Source organism: Micrasema longulum, unplaced genomic scaffold, assembly GCF_059751315.1.
Source record: "Micrasema longulum isolate JH-2025_06_02 unplaced genomic scaffold, ASM5975131v1 h1tg000035l, whole genome shotgun sequence".
In the NCBI taxonomy this organism is placed as follows: domain Eukaryota; kingdom Metazoa; phylum Arthropoda; class Insecta; order Trichoptera; family Brachycentridae; genus Micrasema; species Micrasema longulum.
Window position 1 is genome coordinate 87,748 of NW_028277242.1, and position 26,001 is coordinate 113,748.

Genomic DNA, 26,001 nt, shown 5'->3' on the forward strand with positions numbered 1-26,001 from the left:
TATTTTTTATCCTTTTTATTTCTAAAATTTCCAATCTATCTAACTTTTGACCTTTATGTCCTACATGTAAAATTTTTATGTTTTTTTCTTTATCAAAATATCATACTTAATAACAACGGAGAATCCAATAGATTAGAATAGTTGCTTGTGTTTGATGTTTTCTTCTAAATATGTCAATTTTTGTGCAGGTAAACTTACTTCACGTGTGCGGGACCCAGAAGAATGCAGCAGATGACAAGCTGCGCCAGTGCATGCGGCGCTATGCGGAACTCCACGCCGGAGTTCCCCCCTCCCCCCGCTCGGTGAAGGCACCCCCAGCCCTGCTCCTCATTTCTGGAGACGTCAACTTCGCGGCTGATCTCAGTGACTTTAGGCATAGGTAATGAAAGCCCCCCTGTAAATATATTTTTTTATTTATCAGTATCCCATTTACATTTTACAAGTTTTTTTTTTTACTGAACAGTTTTTTTATGTTATAAATATACAATAAATGGGCAAATAATATTTAGTTTAGTACATTGCGCTGTTGCCGAAATGCACATTAAAATTTAAAGTTAAGGTATTTTATTATGAATTTTTTTTTATTACTGTATTTAACTAAGCCAAAACAATTAAAAATAATATAAACCATCAAGATGAATATTCAGGTAGACACAGGCATTGCCACATATTGGTATTTATTCATAAAAAAATATGACAAAATAGTTTCTTACCGATTCCACAAACCATGTTCACAAAGAAATCGTGCATTTTAAGCCAAATTCCGATTAGTTTTTTCCCGAAGCATTATAAATGTAACTGCACAGTTGACCATGGGGACAAGCATTTAGACAAACTCAAAATAATGTAATAAAACCAACTGGTCCAAGAAGAAGTTTAAAAATTGTAAATTGTTTTCAGGCGTTACCTAGTATGTGAAATAATTAAATCAAATTAATCTCTTCACAACAATAAAGGTTTCAGCTCTTTAATTCAACTAAAATCAACAGATTAAAGAATTGAAGAAATATGGATGTTCAAACATAGGCGAAAATGGTGAATGTTACACAGTGTGTAAAGTGGCCACTTAAACCAGATAATGACAGGTCACAAGCCCTGTAAATGCCTAGACTTCCATATTACCTTCTCTTAAACGTTTTCCATCTCTGTTGTTATTTTTTGACCGTGGGGATTTGAGTCTCTGCAATAATCTCTCAATGGTTAATTGAGGATCTGACTCTACCTGGGTTTTAAATATGCTATCGTCAAATTTTGAAGGCCATCCAGATGTAGGAGCATCTTTTAGATTTCCATTGCCCGATTTGAACCTTTGGAACCAAAATTGACATCTACGTGCTGTTAGCACATCACCGTAAACTTCTTCAATGGCCTTGCTGGCATTCAACTCCTAGTGGAAGAAAGGTAACATGCAGTGCCTGATGTGTCCTTTGTCAGTTTCTGCTTTGGACATTTTACCCTCAACAATAATGTAGATTCACTCGTAAACAATGCCAAACAGGTCTGTATCAAGTCAGGTACATATTGTTTTATTTTTAAACCAATGCCATCGTGTAAGTATCCATCGTAACTCTGGAGTTATCATGTCTTTTGCCAATTAGTCAGGTACGCTGGCAGTGCACTTCTTTATATAATTTTTTGATTTTTCTTCCTTTTGCAATTATTTTACAGAAAAAAGATGGAAGTGATATTAGTACATAAGAGCAATACGTCCAAAGCACTCATGGCTTGTTCCACTCATCATCACTGCTTCACAACTCTCACAGCTCGGCTTCCGCGTAATTCCAAGGTACCATATTATGTCATCATTCTTTTAAATCGTCCTTTTAAAATTTTATATTTGCACTCCTATGATTTACCCAAATGTTTTAATTTTGGAAAAATAACCGTGTTGGCAAATGGGAAACAAGTTGCCACAGAGCGTCGTTAAAACCTCGGGCCACGCATGCAGAGTCTGCAAAACTACCACGGGACCGCAGCCCATCTCGATCAATATCGATTATCAAAGAACCGGGTTGAATTCTTTAAATACTTATTTTGTGATTAATTTTTATATTAGTACAATTCTATTTGGACGTAAGGACTGGCTTAAGAAATTATCAGGATAAGCTCCAATTGTAGTGTCAGTGCAGTGCCCCGTGCACCTTTAGGTTCTGCAAGGAAATTATAATGATAATGAAGGATAAGAAGACATAAGAAGTATAGAAGTTGCCCGCGGGACTGGCAGAAGTAATTTTAGAATACGAAAACATGTGTAATAGAATATTAAAAAGTAGAACGGTGAAACAGATATAAATATCTGTACCTTCAAGAAACGCCTGAAACATTACTATATATTCTTAAAATCCTGAACTCCCTGTATTTTTTTTTCCCTATTCTTTCCTTGGTTGCTCCTCAATTGGTTAATATTTAATAACAATGTGTCGTAATAATGTTTTATAGTGTGTCATTGGTCCTATATTTATTTAACAATTGTAGTCATCATTACTTTACGGGTTGTTTAATCCATTATGTAATGTAGACTGTAAATATCAGGTATAATAACATTACTATACCTGACTTTCGCAACTGCCAATATATACAAAAAATATATCCATATCGTTAACGTGCAGGCAGAAATCACTAACTCCATTATTTTTCTCAACTCGTGTTTTGCTAGTCAAGTGCAAATACTGTTTTAAAAACAAACTTTATAACTATTAAGCTTAAAGTTTAATGTTCACAGTAAAATTAATTTTAATGAAAAATTCACAAAATAAAGATTGGAGCACTGTTTTAAGCACAATCAAAACATTTATTATCTCAGAAAAGTGTTATTAGAGTTAGTGATTTATACTTGCACCCACGATATTCTGCAAGTAAATTGCCCTATTAAATGGGTGAATTCTGACTTTCATTCATATGACTTCAAGGTGCGGAAAACAGTGTATAAGATCTTGTTCTTGGGAGCATACAGACCGATCTCTTTCAGTATTGTATTACATATACTTCCAGAATTCAGCTTATAGAAACGTTTCCCAAAAAAAATAGGATGATGAGATTCGTAATAAAAAGTTATTGTTTCCTACAATCCTCAGCAGGTGGAATGGTCGTGTACCTACTGCGTGGAGGTAGACGAGGTCCCGCCGGCGCCCCCCGGAGGCTCGGCTCGCCTGGCCCGCCGCCTGCGTCAGTTGGCCGACAATTGTGGGGGCCGCGTGCTGCACTTGAAGCCCCCTTTGGCCACTCTGCGTTTTCAGACACACCACCAGGCACTAAGGTACGAGTCTTCACTTACTATGGGGGAATACAAAAGCTCGTGCCTGCAAAATTGTGGAGGTTACATAGAAAAATAGTTTAAGGTGCGTAGATTTTCACGGTCACTATCAATATGTACCGTCTTTTTTGGGTGAGCTCGTGTAAGTTGGATTCGTTTCGGCTTTAGTATTCGCCACGCGCTCTAGTAAACTCAGGCACCTTGAAAAATCAGCTAGAGCGGAACATTTTATAGAAATAGGTAATCTTTTCGCCTTTGCGCCAGAACCAGAGATTCTGCATAAACCCAGAAATTATAGTGCCCAAATAATAAAAGAGGCAATTGAAAAACAGACACCGAAATAACTTCAATAATTTTTATATTTAAAGCCTTTATTTATTGTTAATTTTGCAGCAGCGCATACCTATGTTATAATTTCTTATTTAATTTTTCTTTATTATTTCCTTATTTTCTGCTGATTTTATTTCATTTATCTATATTTTCTATACTGTGTACAGGTGTTTTGGCGACCTCCGTGGTGTAGTGGTCAAGACGCTTGACTCACGCACGGAAGGTTCCGGGTTCGATTCCCGGTGAGAACACAAAAATTAAAATGTGATTTTTCTCAAGCCTGGGTGTTCTGTGATGTAATTCACCACTGTAATTGGGCCTCCTGGCCCGTTGTGGTGCAAAAATAATTATATAAAAGTATAAGTTTTGTTTCATTATAATTGTTTTTCATTATAATTGTTTTTCATTATTATTTTTATACTTTGTCAAAGGCTTAAGCAGTCGAAATAAATAAATAACATGAACAAAACCCACTGGCTTAAATTAAACTCAACATTGTTTCCGGCACTACACATGAAAAAAATGACACTGAATGTTACCTACTGCCATACAAATACAAACACAGTACAAATTACAAGAACACTTTTTTTCTTTCTACGCAACACATATTATATCCTGTGTTTTTATACACAACACAGTTTAACGGTAGCTGAAACATATCCAAATTACACGGATCACTCAAGAAGGACGGTACTTTTTTTTTCTTCTGAATTTGTTATATTCAGAATACTTACTTTCTGGATGTAAATATGTGCAAAACTTTTGTCTTTAAATACTTGTATTTAAAAAATATCTCGCCTTTTGCTTAATGTAACACGACATCACAGCACCGTTCCAGAGGATTTTTTCAGCACAGTCTTTTAAGAGTTAATAATCTCTTCAACCACCTGTTACAATAATATAATCCATTCAAATCAAAACTCCCTATGTATTCAGTGCTTTATTAGTAATCCATAGCAAACATAAGATAATAAACATAACCTACAAAACTATATATTTGACAGATAAACCACCATAGAACTGCATATTATCAGTTGATTACAAATTATGTATTTAATAAAAAAATATTCCATCAAAATGTATTCAGAAAATAATGATCTATAATTTGACATTTATACTTTAACCATAGTGAGAATTTTTGACAAAACATTTATTAGTTTTATAACAGTTTTTTTTTGTATTATTTATTAGAAAATTATCCATAAATTTAATAAAAAATATGTATTCATAGTTACCGAATATTTCGGGTATTCTCACATGATTTAAACAATATAATATGGATAAAAACATTCACTGTGTTCCCTGTCTCTGTGGGTAGAAATTAAAACTACTATTTTGACTCATTGTGTGACAATATTCGCATTTATATTTTGTTTAACCATAAACTGAATTGTCTGTACCTATTAAATTTATTAAAAAGTGTACTGTTCTCCGAATAAACTAATTGACAATATTCTCAGAGTGAAAAAACCTCAGCAACAGTGCGTGATCAGGTGTTTAATGTCAACGACCTTTCCTTTTGCATTAATTTTATGATGCTCTTGCATGTATTCCGGTCGTGTCATTGGTCGATTATGACGACATTTTACCTATGGACCGATGTGATTGGACATTTCTCGTGTTCTCCAATCATTTAGCCATACAAATCTTCTTTCTGTATTGTTTCCTTCAACTTGCGGACGTGCCGGTCTAGCTAAACGTCTGCCACATGTTTTAGAAAAGTGAAGTGCAGTGATGTGGATAATTAGGAAATACAGAATTATTTTATCAATTTATTTCACCCGACTGGCATTCCCCGCTGCGTCTGGAGTCAAATCACTGAACAAGGGCACAAGATGATGCTGAATTATAACTATTTCAAAGACAGGTGAAAAAGTTTTCTCCATTTTCATATTCGGGTAACATTACACACGTGATTTTTACTTTTTTTTTTCCAGAGCTTTGAAACGGATGGATGGAGAGGATGTTTTTGGAAACAAGATTAGAGTTCTACCCCCAATTCGTACATACTATAATGGTAGGCAGATTTTTCACTTTACATCCAAAAAATATACATATATCTAAATCTTAATTAATACGTATTGCAATAATGCTGTTTTTATACATTTTAATGTTTTTTTATAAAATATCATTTTTGAATAATGATAACGTGCAAATTTGTAGATTAGGAAAGTCAAAGGTTCAAATCCCTCTGTACCTTAAATTGTTTTCTATTTTCTAGCATTTTCATTTCACATTCAAAAAGTTAAAATGGTTACAAAATTTAAATATTTGTGTATCGACAGACGGAAAAAATATGAATATTCAAACATGGTTAGGGTGTGAAGTAATAACAGGTCATAAGCTGTGTAAATGTCTAGACTTCTACATTTACATCTTAAAGAGGGTGATAGGGTTATTTGTCGATTTGTTTAACTCGTTTATTTTTTATAAGGTTTGTGCAGGTTGTTTCTATGGCTGTTTGTTAGTGGGCAAATAGTGCTTCTAAATACATTTATAAACAATGTTTTGAGTATGTCCAAATGCTTGCAGACTGGCTAGATTTTCTCCCTAAGGAGTTGTTCATATTTAAATTTGTTGCAACAGAGAGGGAAAAGATTTTTGAGAAGGGAGTATGGGAGTCTAGGCATATTTTCCCTTCTCAAAAATGTTTTCCCTCTCTGTTGCAACAAATTTACATTTATAAATGTTTATTTGTAAACACTTCTATAACATTTCAAAAGAGGATTTAAGGAATGCATAGAATGTGGGATCAGGTAAGGTGTTTGGAAGGAGACAGGGAGAGGATCCAGGAAAAAAGAGGAAAAGATGAAAAAAAAAATGTTCTAAGGATGTATAAAGCTTATCTACAATTGAACGTAGTTATGCAGAAAGCAGCCAGCCATAGAAAAGTAAAACTGTGATAATAGCACTTTTGTAAAAAGAGTGAATATACAAATCTACACAACAGTTAGAATGTTTTTGACTTTAACAAATGATAAACAATGAAAACATTGGTTTTTCGACAAACAAGAAGCTAATTATGTATTTGACCAGTTTTTATGATTTTCAAATAACCGTAACATTTTTCTAGTGCTGTGGGTGTTTTTTGCAAATAGAAAAATGCCATTTTTGTAATCTAATTTTATTTTTTGTCTTTTTATTTAAAACAATTTTATTTTTGATGTTTCGATGAATTTGTGAGTAACTTAACTAGTAAATATTGAAAGCATGAAAGAAGGCTTAATGCTGTGGAAATGCGATCCTCAGCCGAATGTGTGGTAAAACTATCTATGATAAGTGTAATATAAAGAGACCAAAGGGTGTGGCAACGAATAGTCAGTCAGTCAGCCTAGCCAGCCTGAAGACTCAGTTAAACGCAGTCACTCAATTCCAGCATGTAGTCCATGTGCAGTTAGCTCAACTCATCGCTGTATCACTCGCGCGACAATTCATTATTTATTTGCCATGTAATAAATACGCATTAAACAGCAACCTCTCGTTTTCGGTCAACCTCGAACTGGGGTAGGAGCTCCAACCCTCAACGACTTAATCCTTCATGTTGAATTATTTTCTGTCTGCAGGAAATGTAAGGTCATCCAGTGATGAAGGATACCAGACTGGGCGGCCTGTCAGTGCCCCCCCGGCCCCTCCCGTCCCCCCACAAGTCCCCCCCATGCCGGCCTTCCCCCCTCTGCCGGCACACCCATACTGCCAGAGTGTGAGTTACCAAGTTATCAAATCTAAACATACAAATAGCAAACTGTCTGCTTTAGCATATTTTTTATTATTTACCAGCCATCTAAATTCACCTGAAATAACATTGTCAGACTAAATAATTTGTTTTTATTTCATTGGTTTACTGCACGAAGTAAGTAAACCGGATATCTTTCACAGCTCTCTTATTCTCGTGAATTTTATTGATTCATATGAACTAATGACGTCGTTTGAAGTAGTTAATTTTTATAATTTTTTTCGTACATTTATACAGAAACTTTGCCGTACAATTTAATGCTCTAACGCAAGAAATCATTTTTTGTATTCAATTTCCCGTAGGGCTGAAGTTCATTTTCTAGTGAGTTATTTACAACTCCTTGAAAATGGTCTAAAATTTCAATGTTTGGGTACATCATAAAAACATCATGCATCAAGTAAACACTTGATCAATTTCTGATACTACGTCAAAATAACTGCCAAAAATATTAGTAATGGCCATAGTAAAATTGAAGCAGATTAACCAATAATACTTTTGATATTTAATAATTAAACTAATTTTGTATTATTTATTGAATCGGCATTAACTTTGTGGAATAACATGATTTATTTGTTTTTTTACACACAAGTTTATTGTACATTATTTGAGACATAAGTCCCAACTCCATGGGACTAAAAGTCCTGTTTTGAGAAGGGACGAGCAAATGTATTAAGTTGAGCACATTGTTTGAAGACTGCTTGAGTTTATTTTGAAGCACTGGTTATTTCAGAAAGCACAGATCCTTCCATCTACAAATGTTATTATAAACTAAACATAAATGTACGGAAACTAATAATCTAGGTACTGACAAGTGAAGGAGCTAACAAAGGATGGGGAGCTTTATTTATTTTTTCTGTATATTTATGTCTAGTTTATAATAACACCTGGAGCTCAATCACAGATGGCTATCGACATGCTAAAAAACGTGCTAAGTATTTGAGCGATCACCACGAACAATCATGAACACGCTGAAGTTAAAGCGGTCGCGTTGCAAAACGAAATTCAACTTCGGTCAGTTCAAGAGGATTGGTTGAATCTCGCACAGGAACTTATCTATGGCGTTTTGCAACGCGACCGCTTTAACTTCAGCGTGTTCATGATTGTTCGTGGTGATCGCTCAAATACTTAGCACGTTTTTTAGCATGTCGATAGCCATCTGTGATTGAGCTCCTGGGCTGGTATTCCAAACGCTCTCGTGGCCATGTTTGTATGTAAATAGCACCCCTGTAGATGGAAGGATCTGTGCTTTCCGAAACTAGTAGTGCTTCAAAATAAACTCAAGTGGTCTTAAAACAGAGTATTTCATTTAATACATTTAGTTGATTTTCTCCTAAAACTGCTGATTTCTTGCAGAAAACTACAATTTGTAAATACGAACATTTTGAAGTGCGCCAACAACTAGCTTTAGTCTAAATAGATGTAAGCATATGAGCTTTAAGCTGCTCGCTTAAAATTAATATTATAATAATAACAAAAATGCTGTATCACCATAAATTGTCATTTCATAAACTCAATCGGTGAACATTTGAATGTCCCGTATGAAACTTCTGAAGGATTTGTTGTTTAGAGTGATTTGTATGATGATAACAGGCCGAGACGTAGGAAGATTGGAGGGGCTCCTTGTGGTTCCACCCACTCGCTGTGTACCCAACCTTTCCATGATGATATGTCTTAAGCGAAACCCTGACACTTCACTCTTTATAATCATTCTAAAAGTCAGACCCTTTTCATATTCTTAAAGATTAAAATACTTGTGATTTAACTGCATTGAAATCATTTGTTTTCGTTTGTTGTAATTTTATTTTGATGCTATGAATCATTGACTAATTTGTTGTAAAATAATGAAGGAGAATACATTATTGACTTTTGTGCTGTAATTTGTTTTGTGTTTTTTTTTGGCGTGTTCTCTTGTTCTTTTCATTTGGAAAAAAATGGACACAACTTATGTTAAGAATCGTTGCAAAATGAAATTTATTATTAATAACATAGTGAAATTTTATTCTAATTTAAATGTTTCTGTTTATTTCACAGGCCATGGATCATGTTACCAGTGAAGAGAATTGGAGCAATCAACCATTGGCACAATCCTATTCCGAAGAGATGCTCGGTTCCACGTTCCGTCGCCCTGTTGACCGCACACCAACCGGCTTCCGTAGTATCAAAGGAACACATGGAAATCAACAAAATAGTATGTTATTTGCCTTTTTATTAATATTTATTTCAAAAACCTAGTCTTAATGAAAAGAAATATATTACGGACAAAAAGTCCAATGACGAAGTTGAGAAGAGGAAGATAAAATGATTTTGAAAATTGTTATTGAATTATTTCAAATTGTATTTTTGAACAAAACATTTCATTCAAAGCAAAACTTTTCTAAAATACACCTCTGTTCATAAATTAATTGGCCACTCATAAATGAACAACCATTTGAAAAATCAACATATTTCACAGAACAACTCGGTAGTCAGATGGCAGAAGGGACCATCTGTAATTTTCAAAAATGTTCAGGAGAGCTGAAATAAGACTAAATTTCAAGACTTCAATCCACAAACTAAAATATTTTTGTGTTATTTTTAAATAACGAATTACCATTCTAAATAATGCTGCTTTTATTATTTTTTTTCTATGTGTATTTACCGAAATATCAATTGAAACTTTTGAAAACTAAAACAGAAAAAAATACAGATGGTCCCTTCTGCCATCTGACTACCGAACTATACAAAAAAGTAATGTCAAGAGGACAACTGAAATATTAAAAATATCAGTGGCGTCAAGCAATAAACAAAAACCTTTCTTAATTAACATATTACAACAGAGATGAAGAACATTTAAGAGAAGGTAATATAAAGTGGCCACTTAAACCAGCCATTGACAGGTCATAAGCCCTGTAGATGCCTGGACTTCTATATTACCTTCTCTTAAATGTTCTTCATCTCTGTTGTAATATGTTAATATAAATTTATTTAACTTTTTGTACATAATGTTATTTGTACATTGGCGGGCTTTTTGCCAAATAGCAATTTCTTCCAACCAACCAACAATAAACAGCTCCCCAGGGAGTTAAATCCAGTCCTTGTCTACAAAAATTTGGACAAACTCAAAATATTGTTGAAAAACCTTTCTTACTGAGCCATTTAAGGCCAATTTTTTAAACATCTGTTAGTCAACATGATATTATTTTTTGCTAATATTTGGTGCACCGGCCGATTATTGTGTTTTATAAACATTCATAGCTTTATTTATTTATTTTATTCACAATATATTTATGTAACATTTATTGAGACACAAATCCCAACTCCATGGAACCAAAGTCTTGTGTTGTCAAACACTTTAACAACATATAAATCTGTACCTCAGAGGCAGACAGGTGCAAATCCAAACGTCAAATGTTCAACACAAGCCTAAAGAATCTACTTCCTATGAGTGATTTCTAATAATTTATAACATTAATTTGTATATTCAGTATCTTAATACATTGGTTCATTCATTATAAGACTTACATTTCTTCAAAATCAATGGGTTTGAATCCGTCTGCCACTGAGGTACAGATATTATACATAACAAAAACATCATTAAAAATATGTGGCATGTCAATATATAAAATAACACGCAATAAAAAAAACATTTGAAGTACATGAAAAAATAAAATTTAATTAAACTAACTCGAAAAACCGTCAAGGAGTTTCCCCCCGCTAAGGAAGATCCTGTCCTGAAGCCCTTTTTTGAAAATAGATTTTGTCCTTGAGACCTTAATACGCTCTTACAAAATATTAAACACTCGGTGCGTGCGTTTGAGAAGAGAGGTGCGTCTGAGAAAAAGTCGTCCGGGTTTATGAGTCATTAAAATAATGGTTAAATGGTTACTAACTGATTTCGACCGGTTAATTCACCTCTGTCCGTATCCACCGACATCTTCAACACCTCTGCCGTATTTGGCAATGAAAAATGTATTAACACATTGTTATTTGATAATTTCTTTCATTCTCCGCTTAATTCATTTGCGATATGTGATTATTATTTTGTATAATAATTACCATTCTAATTTTTTTTTTTTTTTTCGCATTGTAGTGGGCAATGATTATACGTGCAGTAATTGTGTTAGCTATACAAACAACGGAAAAATATGCTCAACGTCTAAATATCTACCAGTAATCTTAAATATTTTCAGACTAAACATATTGTAATTTGCACCTAACTTTATTTTTTTGTGATTCATATTTTAAATCGTGAAAAATTGACAAGTTTTGTAATTAATGTATAATATGTATTTTAATTCACAACATAGTAATGCGTAATCTTTGCGTTAGACAAATAAAAAGTGAAAAACTAATATTAATAATATTTAAAGAATTAACTTTGTGGTCAAACGTTTTACTAAATATATTTTACTTTTTTTTTTAAATATTTGCATTTAACCACTCACCGACTTTTTCATGTCTACCGGTTTCAAGAGGTACCCGCCTCTCCATCAGGGCACCAATAATTTAACCAACATGCAAAACCCACTATACACCTTCACCATAGTTGTTGCACAAAAATATAAAACCAACATGCCATGCATTTTAATAGCACATGCACTGATTAGGTTACGAAAATATTTTATGTTGTGTGTAAGGTTTGCTTAATGAAACGCGGCACGGTGGTTTTATATTTTTGTGCAAAAACTATGGTGAAGGTGTATAATGGGTGTTGCATGTTTGTTTAATTGGTGTCCTGACGAAGAGACGGGTACGTCTCAAAACCGGTAGACATAGAAAAGTCCGTAAGTGGCTACATAAAAATATTTAATGAAAAATTTGAATTCTGATCAAAATATTTACCAGTGACCATCCGTTTACAAAATTGGTTTATAAAGCACACAGCATTCAATTATTTTTATGAACAAATAATGATCCGTAGCCCTGATGGAAATTAGATAGATTGTCTATAAAACCGGTCCTTAGTAGACTAAATATGAGTTGTGAGTATGCAGATTTTGTGCCATCAATATGTATCTTCTTTTTTGGGTGATCTTGTGTAGGTTGGATTCGTTCTGACGTTACCGTTGCAGGAGCCATCTTCTTCACTGTTATGTGTTAGGTGCACTGTGGTTTCTCCATTGTAAAAAGTATTTCTGTTTCCCAGATACGTCGCACTTGTCCTCCATGTACCAGCCCTCCCCCTCGCCGTCACCCTCCCCTGTCATGTCAGTTACACCCTCCCCTTCACCCAGCCCCACCATGCTGGACCTCACGACCTGGAATATGTCGGAGCGCAGCATGAGCGAACACAGGTGAGTCAAAATAGTCCATTTAAGAAATTCACTGTTTTAAAAAATGGATATTTGTCCAAGATTTTTTTTGAAATTGCTTCGCGTGTGACATCACAAGTTTTCTTCGGTAAGTTCTATTGATTGGTGAATTGGTTTCCCCTAAGTGGGAAATCCATCGCACCACTATCATTGATTGATTCGGGAGAACTAGTGACGTCGTTTGAAGTATTTTGTTTTCATTTTTATTATTTTTCCTCACAATTGAATACTAACATGGGCACTTGCAATACTGGACACATCAAACTTCAGGTGACGAGCCTGCCAACACAGAAAAACAATGTGGCCCGAATATCAAACCAGACACTCTCCGACCACCGTTGATTCCGATTGCCTTCAAAACGACATTGTTACTCACTTAAAATATTGAACGTTAAATTGCCCCAATTTCCACGGCTAAGTTCAAATAGTATTGTTTGATATTAGTTTATTGTATTTAATTTATTTGTATGTCGATTAAGTTGTAAATAAAACTCTAGACAAAATATACAAGTTGAAATCTTTTATTTAATAATCTAGATATAAAGATATAAATCTTTTATTTAATTGCAACGAAACATTGGTAAAATAATAATTCTATACAATTATCATAACCATACGAAACAGATTCCACTACATCCTCATTAGAAATTCTTCATTAAAGAAGCACCGATTTATGAGAGCGAAAATCCCTCCTTCATCACATCCTGACTTTTGCAAAAATTCACATTTGGTGGTTGGAGCTATATAAAACAATATTGTCAATTGAAAAATCAGCTTTTCAGGGGAGCTGATAAAGACATGTCTTAATTTTAACTATGTTTTTTAACTAAAATTTACGATTATATAACCAGTCAGTGACAGGTCATAAGCCCTGTAAATATCTAAACTTCCATATTTCCTTCTTTTAAATCCTCTCCAATTCTTGTTGTAATTTGTTATACTTATTAAACTTCATTTGAACTGTATGAATTTCAACACCTTTAAACATTTTTAATCAAATTTTTTGTTGGTATTCTATGGAAACATAAAATAGTTTCGTGGATGCCATTAATTTATTTGTTTAATTTTTTTATTAATAAGCCCCTTGAAGTTCTTTCTGGGGTGAGATGTGAAACAGGTAGTGTTCTATTTAATGAATGACCTGTGAACCCAAAAGCATGCGTAAAAGACGCATTTTTAATGCGTATTTACATACTAAATACACGCTAACAGAGTGATCTCTTCGCGCGCAATTCCGTTCAGAATACCAGATACTGAGATGATCTTTGTCATAAGTAATTTTATTTATATAATTAATTTGTTTGTATAGCAGTGAAGCGAGGTCGGGATCACCCCCCGGTTCTCCTCCCTTTGTGGATATTACCGTCACCAATCTGGAACATTCCGCCGACCCTCAAACTGTCAGGAACATGCTGCATCGCATCTTCAGCGAACATGTCTCCGTAAGTATTCCATTAACATGTATTATTACTTAAATAAAATTTTTATATATCTCACCCCATCGTACATTAAAATTGTGTCCTGGCAGATGAGGAGTTATATAATGTAAACTAACTTGAGAAATTAAAATAATTTTACTAATTGTAATGTGTTCGTCAGGTGGTGGAAGTGAGTGTCCGCGGCACGGCCGAGTCACTAGCGGCGCGCGTGCGAGTGAGTGGCGCGGGCGCGGCGCAGGTAGCTGTGGCACGGCTGCACCGACGCCGCGTCGGCCGCCGCCGGTGCTGCTGTGCCCTCGCCCCGCCGCCCCCACCCACGCCCCTCCCCCTGCTCAAGAAGCAGGTGGCCTCCCTGCTGCAGGTAATGCTGATCAACACTTGTTTACTATTGGCATAACAAAGCCAGCAGCTTGAATCTTACTACCTGTAATCTGGAGTGAATAAGAACAGGTTTTAGCATTTTTAGTATTATAAATAAACCCATTTAAGAAATAGAAATAAAAAAATAATGCCTTTTTTGAGTCTATGATTACTCTGTACATCTCTATTCCACAAAATTAGATTCAATCATTTAGCACAGAGAAACTTTAAAGAAAAATAATCTCTCAAAATTGTATAATGTTTTGAATCTTTTTCTACGTTTATTTTACCAGAGTGCTCCGGAGCAGCAACTGCCCCTGTTCCGTCTACGAGAGTTATATGCCACACGCTATGGGAGGACGCTTCCCGGGGGCGAGGTGTCTCGCCTGCGGGACACATGCCTGCTGGTAGACAGCCCTCGGGGGCGCTCCGTGCGTCTGCTGCGAGCCCCGCCTGATACCAGTGCACAGGCAGAGGTATGTAGGGTATAATAGAGTGCCCTCAGGGAGGTGTCTCGTGGATTTTAAATATATTAAAACAGAAGTTTACTAAATGCAATAGAAACTGTAATTTTTTGTCGAAGTTCATCGCAAATCTTTTTTGAGAAGGTATGGAAATCTATGCATTTACAGGGTTTATGACCTGTCATTATCTGGTGTAAGTGGCCACTTTACACTCTGTTTAACATTCACCATCTGTGTTTAAACATCCACATTTTCTTAACTCTTCCATCTGTTGACTATTGTAAAGTAAAAGAGCTGAAACCTTTATTGATGTGGGTGAGATTCATCTAGCTGACTTATTTTACCTACTCAATAACACCTGAAAATATTTTTGTAAATATTGTTTGAATTATACAATTATAATTGATTGACGTTTGCAGGAGATTCTATGAATCCTATGTATTTCTTAAAAATTGAAATTGAACTACGTTAGAATTTTTCACTGTCCCATCGTTTGTTCCTGCGCGGTCAGGGCTGTTCACGGAGCTGGGACAGGACAATATTTTCCTCTGTATTATATTGTCCTCGTGCGAATCCAGCTTTACAGTGTTGTATTGTGTTTTTAGTGGTGGGGAGAAGCGGAAGTGTGTGCCATGCACGGAGGCCCTCTTGCGGGGCCGGAGGGGGGGAGCAGTCCGGGGGGCATAGGGGTGCTGCCTGTGTACGCAGAGCTGGCCATCTTCACGCAACGTCTGCACGCCATGCTCAATGCCCACGGCGGAGTCATGCTACTCAACAGGTAATAAAGATACAAAACATGTAACCATTTTTGTCAAAAACGATTTAAGTATTGATCTGGAATCAGCAAGAAAAGATGAACATTTTTATATAAGAGGTGTGTTAAAACATAGACGGAAATCTTTACTATTGGTCTGAAATGAAAACATTTGCAAAGTTTTCAAAGCATAACTGGTACGGCAGTATCTCATACATTTTTGGCTCAATATATTTAGTTCCACAACAACAACGGCAGTCTCATTTACGTTATAGAACAAACAATCAACCGTTACCATCTATTAATTAAAAATAGTATCAACAATTTACCTATTATTAAGAACCGCGGTCTGACTTTTCTTTATAACAAACATTAGTGCTAGTTTTGCTTGATAAAACAAGTTTCAGCAGCGGTTTCAGCCAATTGGCTAAAACTTTGACTCAGCCAATACCTGCGGTCGGGATGTGTCAAATTACATTCAGCTGTACTCGGGTGGAAAATTATCCCTATGAAAGATGAATGATTGTTGTCCATTAAAATAATTAGTTGATGTATTGCCATTGTCTAACATAAAAAATAAAAACTAAACTGATTTTATGATTTGTTGACTATAGTTAGTAGTTCTAAGATCTTTATAATTAATAAGTTAAAGTTCCTAAAGTACAAACTGTTATATGTTTAACATATCAACGAACCAAAAAGCACTAAAAATAAACAAATTTACTGATTAAATTTCTGCCTTTTATTTTACTTAACATTGATTTTAATGAACTCGTAAGGTTTAACTATAAAAATGTCTAATTTTGGGCGTTTTGAAGTGACTTTTAGCTTATTTGAATAAGTTGCAGTTTAAGCCGAAAGAGGGAATTTGGTTTCGGCTGAAAATCTTGTTTTGGTCAGTCACTGACAAACGGTATTCCCATATTTTCTCCCTGGATTCATATTTACATGTGTACCAGCTTGTTACCGACACCGGAAGGGTGACGAATGGTCACTTAGTAAAATGAAAATCCTGGCCTCAGGTTGTAAGTCCGTCAGTGAAACGTCAATTTTACAGTCCGACGTGCAGTTGTCTTTTTCACACAGTATCGAGGAGGCATTTGCCAGAGAGCGACAGAAAAACAATTAACAAACACCTATCCATCAATATTGTCTGCCGTATCCCCTTAAGCGCAATAAAATATTTGCAGAGAGTAACTTTTGGCAACAATTATTACATAACCAAAATAATATATTATCCTCGCAGTCTGAGAAAAGCTTAAAAAATGGAGAATGCCGTCTTTGTTTTAACACGTCTCATTAACAGAAAATGCTAAAATATCATTTTTGACCATTTGTGGATTTACAAGTTAGGGTGACGATATGTGTCCTCTTTCTAGCCTCCCACAGTGCTACGCCGCTCAGTTCGGCGAGCCCCTGTGTGTGGACGCGTCGCGCGGTGTGCCCTTGGAGCATTTGGTGAGCTGCACACGTGGCGTCCTGCTCCGGAACTCCTCGGCTCCGCACCCAAGAAAGCTGCTTGTGTCGACCAATAGCGTCCCTCTGTCCGCCAACGAATGTAATTATTTTTGATATCAAAAACATTTTTCTTTTTGTGGTATGATATTTTTACACTTTGTTTAAAAATTTTGTGTAAACTGCTTCGACTGTTTGAAGCTACTACCTCATTGTCGGGATATAGAATTATACATGTCACTAAATGACACAAGTTACTGGATCATAATTGAAAGCTCTTATCGTGCCCATTCTACCTCAATCAAGAAAAGCTTCATTTTCGGCAGGGTGGTTTCAGACTGGAATAAACTGCCATTCCATTTCGGTCGACCAGTTCGAAAACCGTTTGGATGCTTTTTTGAAGAAGAAGAACGCAGTCAAAAAGCAGTACCAAGATATAGGCAGACCAGTAAAGGCTGCCTGCCTGTAACAAATAATATTTATATTTATATTAAACGAAAAGAATGAAAGAGAGAATGAAAAAAGATAACGTGAATATTATAAGTTTTATTTTGAAAAAAATTTTTGAGGTTATTTAATTGATTATTTATGATGTGAAGTTTTTGTTTGATAGCTTTAGTTATTTCTAATCTTTCAAGATTGTCTAAAAAGAGACCAACTTTTAGTAAAAAAGTTTTAAAAATATGCCCGTTTCTTTTTTTGATAAACTGAATCATTTGAGAATTTACGTATAAATTTTCTTTAATTGACCAAAATTTAGTATTGTTCACACATTTGTGAAGCATCTGATATCCGAAAACCAGATGAACGTGTGTGTCCCGTGCCAATCCTTTTTTTTTAAATATAGAACACGGAAATAAATTTAACGTAGATAATAAATTGTGAAGAATAAAAACGTAATGTATTGTGTAAGGAAACCTATCCACAATAGGGAAATATCACATACTATGAATACCGATAAAAATATGTTAAATGGATTCAGACAAATTAACTGTATTTTTAAAATCAGTATGCATACTGTGGAGAAATGTTTTCATACATAACTTTTTAAAAAATGTCGCTACAAAAAAGCAACTTACTTGACCTTGATAATTGTGATGTCAAGATTCGTGACAATGTTCTGTTAAAATTTAAACGGTCACAAATAAAATTCAAAATTTAACCGAATCGTGATGTATTAGGGATGCCCCAATGCAATGGACCATATTTGCAGAAATTCAGAATCATAAATTAAAAAATATTTTTATGCTACTAATAAATAAAACAAACCTTATATTTTCCTATCATTCTTTATTTTGTACCCTTATAGTCCACGCGGAATCCTGTGAATTTACTGAGACTTCAGAAATCAAAATCGTTTTGGCAGAAGGACATTTCTCATTCTGTTGCTCATTCCAGTGTCCGGAAGCACCTCACAAGGGTCAGCTAACGGAGACGAGGATGTTCCTGGATCTCTGGCTTCACTGCGAGCACTGTTGGCGAGGGAGCTACTGGACCTACTGAGGACTGTTCCTCGGTGCCAGATGCCCTTTAGCAGGTAATGATTAGTTGTTCTCGTTCGCACAAAACAATTTATTTTCTTGATGATATTTTTTTGTGTCTTGCCAACAGTATGCTTAACTAATGGTTTGATAAGAATTCCCATGGTGAATTGCAGAGGTAATTGTAACAAAAATTTCATTAACTGTATTGTAATTTCTATTGTAACAAAAATGGCACTAGGTGTAATATAATTTCTAGAGTTTTTTTTTGTATATTAAAAATACTTTTACATGTTAATTCTCTTGGATCTAAAAGGGATAATGTCCAATTTCTCTTTCTTTTACTTACCAACATTTTGTAGAGGGTGGATGTCAATAAAAAAAAATGCATACAGTAAAACCCCTGTTTTATATTTTTCAAGGGAGCCGTGAAATAAAGTGTTAAACCGAGGAAAACGCCAAAGTGAGGAAATGACAATCTGCAGAAAAATTTTAAAAACTGTGTTAATTGGGGATTATTCATATTTACCTATGATATCATTAAAATTATTTTGTGTTTTTTCAATCAATACCACACTGTGTTTTTTTTATTGAATTTTAAAAAAACATGCTGAAATAATTTTATGTAGGTACTTAACCTTAAAAACACGAAAATAAAAATTTCAATTTGCATAAAATGCATACAATGATATTTTCCCTAAATGTTGGGAAATTTTGTTTATATGGTATCACTTTTTTTAGTATGGCACACATAATTTCAACTGTCATTTACATCGCGGCAAAACTGTTTCACACTTTTATGAAAACTGTTTGAACAATCTTCTTTCCAAATTATGTTCATAACTTCAAATAATATTTCTATTGCCAAATTTTTTAACTTTCTGCATTATAATTTATTGATGTAAAGATTTAATCCTTCCTAAGCATGTGTCAACCGCATGTAAAAATTCAACACTTAAAACGGTCAATTACACTGAACCTACTTGAATTTAGTTTGAGACAACAATTTACACATTTTTTTTATTTACCTTGATTTTATTCACCATTTTGGGCAAACGCGGCTCGCGGCTCGGCGTCTTTTGACAGATTGAATGAGTTTCAAAAGGGGTTATGAAAATAGTAAAAAACGTTGATTGGGGAAAATTTTAATGAGAATGTTTAGAAAAATATGGGACCTAAACATTTCGGCGGGAAAACGTAAAATTGAGGAACGTAAAAACAAAGTTTTACTGTATTTAAATATCTTGTATGCTCATTACACATGAAAAAATGTTTTTTTATTAATATTTGTTATCAAACGATCAAAATTACTCTCCTGTAATATTGCGAATGATGAAATTGGACATTTTAGATCTAAGCTACAGAAATATTGTAGTATCTGACTTTTTCATAGCTATTTACAAATCAATTCATTAATTATAAACGCCTGTAGGACTTTAAAAGAAAAATCCACAGAATCAAACCCTTGTGCTTGGAGCGAGCATCGTACCAATAATATGACGTATACCACCTTGATATTAATAATGTATTGTTTTTTTCTCTCCCAGATTAATTCCAAGCTACCATCTCCACTTTGGCAGACAGTGCCGTGTTGCTGACTACGGATTCACTCGCCTTGCTGACTTACTAGATGCCCTGAGTCATACAGTCCAGGTACAAATTACTTGTATTGGTTTAAATGATGTTTATTTATTAATGAAATTATTATATATACAAAATGTTAGGCGGCCTCTGTGGTGTAGTGGTCAAGACGCTTGACTCATACACGGAAGGTTCCGGGTTCGATTCCCGGTGAGAACACATAAATTAAATGTGATTTTCATCAAGCCTGGGTGTTCTGTGATGTAATTCACCAATGTAATTGGGCCTCCGAGCCTGTTGTGGTGCAAAAAATAAATGAAAACGAAAAAAAATGTAAAATAAAAATGAAAGTCATAAAATTAAATAACACTGTTAAAATATTTTTTTAAAAAGAACTAATTTAAAATTACATGAGACACAAACAATAATTATTTTCATGTTGCGACATGCCAGATAAAGCTATGTTAAATCGGGACTCTATACGTTCATTTTGTAAAACTCCACATTAATTTTAGATTTTTGATCTCATTAACTTCAATGAATTTGCTTTAACCCGGCTTGTATTGTAAAGGTTATGGGCGAAGGTTCAGGACGCGTGATAACGTTGAGCCACGCAGCGCAGGTGAAGAGATTTACGGCGGACTTGCTGAAGGTGCTCAGAGCGCAACCCGACAAGTCTCTCCTCCTGAACCAACTACCGCAACTGTATCAGAGGACTCTCGGTATGTGTAGCATTTATTTCTAAACTTACTGGGCTATCTAGTTTTCAAGTCTTAGGTATGTAAGGTTTAATGCTTCTGGGAGCAGGGTGCTCCTCTCCCAATTGGATATGACTAATGCTTTATTTTATTTTATTAGGGAAATCAACAGTTCTACATACATATTTTTAGTAAACAAACAGATATAGTGTATAAACTCAGAACCAATAACAGATTTCCACATAGTATACAAAGTAAGTAAAGAAAATATATATTACATATCAAATAAACACATACAATTAATACATATAAAAATGTTATTTTCATGTACTCAATAATCAAAGATTTTTTAAATATTAATTTTAAGAACATTAAGTTACTGTAAATTGGGCGGGATAAGGACAAAAATGCTTGAAGAGAGGATAAGGAGGGGGGGGGAGATGTACATATTTATTATTATAATGTCTACTAAGTTACATAATACATTTTTAGTGTAAATTTTAAATCTGACAGAGTGATGTTTGTATAATCTATATTTTTAAATTTTGTATTGTACATTGAAAAAGTCCTACGAAAAAAAGCATTTTTAACTTTGATGTGATTTATTACATCTTGAATAATATATGAATAACTGATGAACTAAGTTTTTAACTAAGTAACTGCTGGTACCAAAGGGTGCTACTGCTTATATACTAGTTGTCTATAGTGGTCTCTTTATTTATTTATTTAACTTTTTGTATATAATGTTATTTGTACATTGGCGGGCTTATTGCCAAATGGCAATTTCTTCCAACCAACCAATAAAATAAAAGTTTTATTTTTACAATTCAAGTTACAGAACATATTCAATAGAAAAAAAAAAGATTAAAAACTCTTTACTTCCTAGTGGGGAATTGAGATCATATTCTATTTTCCTGACTGTCAGCAATTTGACATCAGTAATTTAGATGTCTTTATATAAAAAAAAATACATACGGGAAATGTACAATTCACCTTTTACTCTGTCCTTAAGACGAGGTCAGAAGACACTGAGCACTGATTTCCGAATGAGTCCCATATGTATAACCTCTAGCATATGATTTAATTGATTATTTTTAGTAGGCGAATGTCTGGTAAAACTATGAATGATAGATGCACAAATGTCGAGATCCGTCGAATGCTGATGAATGCAGAAAAAGAGGAATATTTAGAGAGATATGGCATGACCAAATCCAACAGACACTTCAAGATGGACATGTCCAAAGTCAGAATAATAGGCGCGCGTGCATAAGAATATGTATGAATGTAGAGGAAGCGAGACCTGTATGCAGACTGAGTGATATGGCATTCTATCATCTCTGCCTACCCCTACGGAGAAACGGTGTAATTTGTTAGTTTGTAAATCATTTTTGTTTATTTTACCATTCTTAAAACATTTTTTTTTTAAATCTGGTAAAAAGATTTATCTCAGGTCCCATGAGAATATATGTGAACTCTGGTTAAGGTCGAGAGTTTGAGGCAGTGGAGTATGGAGCGTGCCGCGCTGAGGATCTGGTGGGGGCTGTGGCCCGGAGCTGCGTGGCCTTGGGACCCGAAGAGGGGAGGATCAGCCTTCCCCGACACCGCCAGACCCCAGAAGAGGTCGCTCGCATCCGACATTTTGCATCACAGGTATGTCGACGGCTGCTACGTTTTATTTAATTTTAACAAATGCATAAAATTAAAATGTTTCCTAATATTAACCTAATTAAAAATATTTACGCTGGTGTGCGTATTGGTGTCGAAATCGCTATACTACCCACACGTTCCTGTGTCTTTTAGTGTCTCTCAGTACGAGCTAATGTGCAAACGTTTGTGTGCGACAAAAGATACGTGGCTCAGGCGCCGAGATGGACATAGAAAGTATCACAGGTTGCAGCCGCTATGCTTTTTAAGTTTAATTTATTTATTTAAACAAGTACAAAAATACATGAAAAAGTTACATCTTCTAGCCAACCAAAAAATAGGCTGGTGAAAAATTGAGCTAAATTTTTACTTAATAAATATTATTTTGTAGTACTGGTGTTATAAATTACTTAAACTTATTTCAAAATGATTTATTTAAAGAAAACAACAGCCATGACAACAAAAAGAAATACAATAGTTACAAATAAACCAATTAATTAGACTAATTGCTTAATAATTAGGCAGATACAGCTGTATACATAAATTTAACAATTAAATTATAAGGAATGTGGGATCGAGGAAAAAAAGAAACATACAAAAATGTTTCAGTAGTTTGCTTATTTAATCATTTATATAGCACTCATAAGTTTGCACATTAAAATAAAGTTTTTTTTTAAATTATGTGTATTTTATAAACAGTTTTCACAATGGTATAGCTTGATAAATTAAAAAGTTTCTTCGTTGCTCATATTCAGGCCGCCATCTCGTCAAAACCCAAAGAAAAATAGCCAAAAAATGACAAAAAACGTGTGCTCTCCCTCCGGCAGTTCGTGGCGTACTAAATACTGGCCCATGGATGCTTGACAATTCGTTCACCTGTGTTGGAAAACTGACAATAATCAGGTCGGGTTCGAGCACATGTACCAGCTCTGCCTGCCAAAATAAACCCCTCTACACGTTTGCCAATACCTATTTGCCAGCGTACTGGTGAATGTATTGGCTAACATGTAGAGCTGTCTTTATAATAAAACATAAGAATACAAATAATGTGTGCCAATTTTTTTTCTATTTTGTTTAAGCCAGCTATTAAATAAATATAATGTGAATCACATTATATATAAAAAAAACGTTTTTTTATGAAAATGCAAGAGAATTGAATAGCATTAAAAAACTCCCCCAGGGACATGAAAAATATAAATGTCCCAAGCGTTGTTCAATACAAAGGTAGCTGTTCCAACAGGCTTAACCTTTTGCAGGTTATTGAAATGTGAAACTTTCGGAAGGTATGTGGAACATAAAAAATAAAGCTCCATATTTCAGAATTATCGACAATACAGAGATCTGTAGCTCAATTTTTAAATTTTCTTTTCATCAATCAATTTAAGTCTCATATAAAAATATGGTTCCATTACAGGCCGCAGAGTTGCTCCGCCACGCGCCCAATTGTCGTCTGGAACTGTCCCGCTTTGTGCCGGCGTACCACACCCATTTTGGGAGGCAGCTCCGAGTGGCCCACTATGGCCTGCCCAAGGTTCAGGACCTGTTTCACGCCATTCCTGACACCGTTGAGGTGAGCGCACAAAATCCATTTATTACAATATTCAAAGCTATAACGCTCGGTTAATACATTAAAAAACCGCCTGGACGAACACATAAATTTATAAAGTTTAAATGTTTTTTTATTTCTGTATTTCCATTTTATAATTACATCCTTTCTTTATTTAGATTTTTTTTTTAAATTAACATTTGATTATACTAGCATTATTTATAAATATTCTGAATAGTATTAAAGTGAGTGGGAGGGGTAAAAAATTGTATGAAATTATTCCTCTATAAGTAAAATAATAATTCATGATCTCCCCAGATGTGGGTGAACGAAGAGGGGGAGCGCGTGGTGGGATTGCGTGCGGTGACGGCGCGACGCGTGCTGGCCACGCAGCTAGCCGGGCTGGCGCTGCCACTGTCCCTGGCCGCACTGCCGCATGCCTACCGCGCCGCGCACGGCCATGCGTTGCTGCCCGCCGCCTACGGCTGCCCCGACCTCATCACGTTGCTGAGAGCCCTCCCGGACATACAGGTACAGTCTATGTGCTTCGCAATGCCAATTGTTTTTCTTTCGTTGTTTGATGAACTTTATTACAAACACAAACACGAACATCAAATTTGAATTAATCTCCTTTAAAATGGCTAGCGATGCACTTATCCTAATGTTGATTCTATGATTGAAATAATTTCTGGATGGCTTCTTTCGGCAGGACCTTCAGATACTCCGTCGTGGCCCCTTTAATGTCGGGAATAATGTTTTTTTTTTCCTTTTAGCACTATTTCTATTTTTGGGAATGGCTAAAAGTCGCATGGTGCTAAATCCGGAGAGTAAGGCGGATGTGAACATAACAAAACCTTTTTTTCGGTCAAAGACTCGCAGATCAGAAGCAAGATTTCACAACAAATTTCGCATCCACTTGTCTCATTAGCAAATTATTGGTTAAAATGCTTTGCACAAGATTTTCGGTTCTTTGATAAGCTCTCGAATAGTCGACTGCCTTTTTGAACAGATATTTTTTGTCACTTATCGACTAATTTCCACTTTTAAATCGCTCATACCACTTGTTAACTTTTCATTTCATTTTAACATTTCATGAACTTCTTTAGCACTTTTTTGCAACTGAATATTAATGCGTCGTTGAAAATCCATGATGCATACAGACATGGTAAACAAGATCTCACACTTCCGGCTCAAACTGTGGCTGACTAGTCGACTAGTCACAACTTGTTCAAACTTGCACAATAAGTTTTTCTGGGTTATTATGCCGTGTGTCGTTCGTACTCTCTACCGACGTTTCGGATCGCGTTACAGCGTCCATCATCAGGGTTGATGTTATTTGTGTATGATAAGAGATTTTACCTCGGTAAAAATTCTAAGTACCTAACGTAACACATATTCATACACAAATAACATCAACCCTGATGATGGACGCTGTAACGCGATCCGAAACGTCGGTAGAGAGTACGAACGACACACGGCATAATAACCCAGAAAAACTTATTGTGCATCTTAACGGCCGTGAAAATCTAAGAAGTTTGTTCAAACTTGCCATTGATTATCTCATTGGAATATTGGACTCTTACTTTAAATGGATGTAGCGTCTATAAAAAATAAATCACCATATTTTTTTTCATTGCACCTTGTATGCATCTATCTGTGATTTGTGATTTCCAGTTGCTGGAGGGAGTCGGCGAGGGAGGCGCCTCAGTGTCTCTGGGTGGGCAGGGACAGGGCTGGGGCGCAGCCGCTCTGTTGGCGTACCGCGTCTTGGCTGGGGACCGCTGCGTGTCCAGTGGTGGGCCGCCCCTGGACCACTTCCGTGACCAGTTCCGGGACCTGGCGGGGTACGATCCACCCCTGGACACTCTCAAGCAGAATAACTGCATCAAGGTGAGTGAGCCCGCTGTGTTTTATTTGTGTTTACACGTTATTCAAGAGTGTTCTTAATACAAATTTAACATACTGATTTGGA

The 26,001-nt window shown here is 35.3% G+C and overlaps 1 protein-coding gene across 1 annotated transcript in view; it reads left to right on the forward strand.

The window, feature by feature from the left end:
• Positions 1-26,001, forward strand: part of Marf1 (meiosis regulator and mRNA stability factor 1-like protein) — a 39,582-nt gene that overhangs the window by 6,630 nt on the left and 6,951 nt on the right. Inside the window, exons 5-23 of the mRNA XM_088225235.1 lie at positions 189-379; positions 1,669-1,786; positions 3,075-3,256; positions 5,521-5,600; positions 7,147-7,283; positions 9,348-9,504; positions 12,442-12,589; positions 13,917-14,049; positions 14,207-14,407; positions 14,700-14,882; positions 15,476-15,648; positions 17,004-17,182; positions 18,478-18,616; positions 20,108-20,213; positions 20,713-20,863; positions 22,323-22,489; positions 23,898-24,053; positions 24,348-24,560; positions 25,704-25,919. Coding sequence (XP_088081361.1) covers positions 189-379; positions 1,669-1,786; positions 3,075-3,256; positions 5,521-5,600; positions 7,147-7,283; positions 9,348-9,504; positions 12,442-12,589; positions 13,917-14,049; positions 14,207-14,407; positions 14,700-14,882; positions 15,476-15,648; positions 17,004-17,182; positions 18,478-18,616; positions 20,108-20,213; positions 20,713-20,863; positions 22,323-22,489; positions 23,898-24,053; positions 24,348-24,560; positions 25,704-25,919 — 3,030 coding nt within the window. The remainder of the gene's footprint in view (positions 1-188; positions 380-1,668; positions 1,787-3,074; positions 3,257-5,520; positions 5,601-7,146; positions 7,284-9,347; positions 9,505-12,441; positions 12,590-13,916; positions 14,050-14,206; positions 14,408-14,699; positions 14,883-15,475; positions 15,649-17,003; positions 17,183-18,477; positions 18,617-20,107; positions 20,214-20,712; positions 20,864-22,322; positions 22,490-23,897; positions 24,054-24,347; positions 24,561-25,703; positions 25,920-26,001) is intronic.